This window comes from Echinops telfairi, unplaced genomic scaffold, assembly GCF_000313985.2.
Source record: "Echinops telfairi isolate 266 unplaced genomic scaffold, ASM31398v2 ScPeMD7_5592;HRSCAF=6446, whole genome shotgun sequence".
Lineage (NCBI taxonomy): Eukaryota > Metazoa > Chordata > Mammalia > Afrosoricida > Tenrecidae > Echinops > Echinops telfairi.
In genome coordinates, this window is record NW_022109491.1 from 5,867,684 (window position 1) to 5,869,397 (window position 1,714).

Consider the following 1,714-nt stretch of genomic DNA (forward strand, 5'->3'; position numbering starts at 1 on the left):
GCCCTGTAGGACAGAACAGAACTGCTCCTTAGGATTTCTGAGACGGTAGATTCGTGTTAACAAGAACACAGCCTCGTCTTTCTCCTGCAGAGCGGCTGGTGGGTTTAGAACGATTAATCCACTGACTCACCGAGGTTTCTTTGGGGGCAGAGGGGCCCATCTTCGGGAGGAAATGCGCACAGAAGACTCCAGTGGAGCAGTCCCCACAGGCTGGGAAACTGCCTCCCAGGCTTCTTCTTGTTCAGCTTCAGAAGCTCCCAGAGAATCCCGGGGTGGGAGAAGACAGACATCCTGTGGAAAGCCCAGCCCAGGAACACTTTCTGCTTCTCCCGGAAAGCACTGGGAACGATCGTGTGCCCTGAGCACCTATGATGTGCTCAGAGGAAGTCTCTCCCTCCTAAAGCTCGGCTGCCTTACACCAGTCACAGGAGGATTGGAGAATGGAGGCCCATGGGGAGGGGGAGGGGGCTGTGCATGGTGGGTCGAACCGGGGTCTAGGCACCTAGGCTGCACCGGGAAATGCCGTAGCTGCCTTTTGCCCACTGTGTTCAGCCAGGACACGGCCACCCCAGGTTTAGGGCATGGGCTGGTGTTCCCTCTGGCGTCCTCTCTGTAAGTGGCGGATGCCCCGAGGCATGGCCCCCCTCCTGCAGAAATGTCCTAACTTCCAGGTTCCCACTGGCAGCTGTGGAGAAGGCAGGAGTGCTGGTGGCCCTAGTCCGAGACCCCCGAGGACAGCCCGTCTGATGGGAGCATCTTGGCCTGTGGGTCCACGCTGGGATCGTCCGTGCCTTTGTGACGGACAAGGGAGGGAGCGGCAGTGTGCACGCGCTGCCCCCCTCTCTGTGTGTCTATGCTGCTGCTGGGCCCCAGTCAGAAACCCCGCCAGGCTTTCCCCCACCCCCTCATTTTGCTTCCCTGTAGGACAGAGCAGACCCACCCCTGGTGGTGTCCTTCCGGGACTCACTCACTTTTCTCCCACAGAGCGGCTGGTGGTTTCAAACTGCTGACCTTGTGGTGAGCAGCCCAACACATGACCCAGTAGCCACCAGGGCTGCCTTTGCCTCACTGATGACCAGGAAGTCCCAGGATGGGGTCAAACAAAACAAAGCAAACCCCATCGTGCCTGAGTGGATCTCAACACCCCCCTAGCCGCTCCTAAAGAATAGATTAGAACTGCCCCATGGGGTTCCCAAGGCCACAGATCTTCACAGAAGCCCGCTGCCTCATCTTTCCCCCATAGAGTGACTGGTGCGTTTGAACGGCTGACCTTAAGGTTAACAGCAGGGCACTTTAGCCACTGCACCACCAGGGAGGATCCTCCCCAGAGGCCGGCTAGAGGGAGGCAAGCCAAGCCAATGGAACAAAGTATAGCCAGTTTTCAGAATTAGATTGCAGCCCCTTCCCCCCAGTCCCCTTATCCGGAAGCTCTGTTTCCTAGTTGACAGGTGAGGTGCCTGGACCGGGCCTTGAACGTGGGAATCCCACATGGGAGGCGTGAGCCCTCCCACCGGAGGAGCGGCGACCCCTCTGAGGCTGGGGCGCCGGGGTCCCAGGTGGGCCGCTCACCGCCGTCTCCCCGTTTGCTCGCAGATGTGTACTTCATCGTCACCTTGTCCTTCCTGTGGAAAGTGTCCGTCATCACCCTGGTCAGCTGCCTGCCCCTGTATGTCCTCAAGTACCTGCGGAGACGCTTCTCCCCGCCCAGCTACTC

At 59.2% G+C, this 1,714-nt stretch overlaps 1 protein-coding gene across 1 annotated transcript in view; it reads left to right on the forward strand.

The window, feature by feature from the left end:
* Positions 1-1,714, forward strand: part of ATP9A (ATPase phospholipid transporting 9A (putative)) — a 162,503-nt gene that overhangs the window by 120,931 nt on the left and 39,858 nt on the right. The window contains exon 24 of the mRNA XM_030887051.2: positions 1,594-1,712. Within this exon, the coding sequence (XP_030742911.2) occupies positions 1,594-1,712 (119 nt within the window). The remainder of the gene's footprint in view (positions 1-1,593; positions 1,713-1,714) is intronic.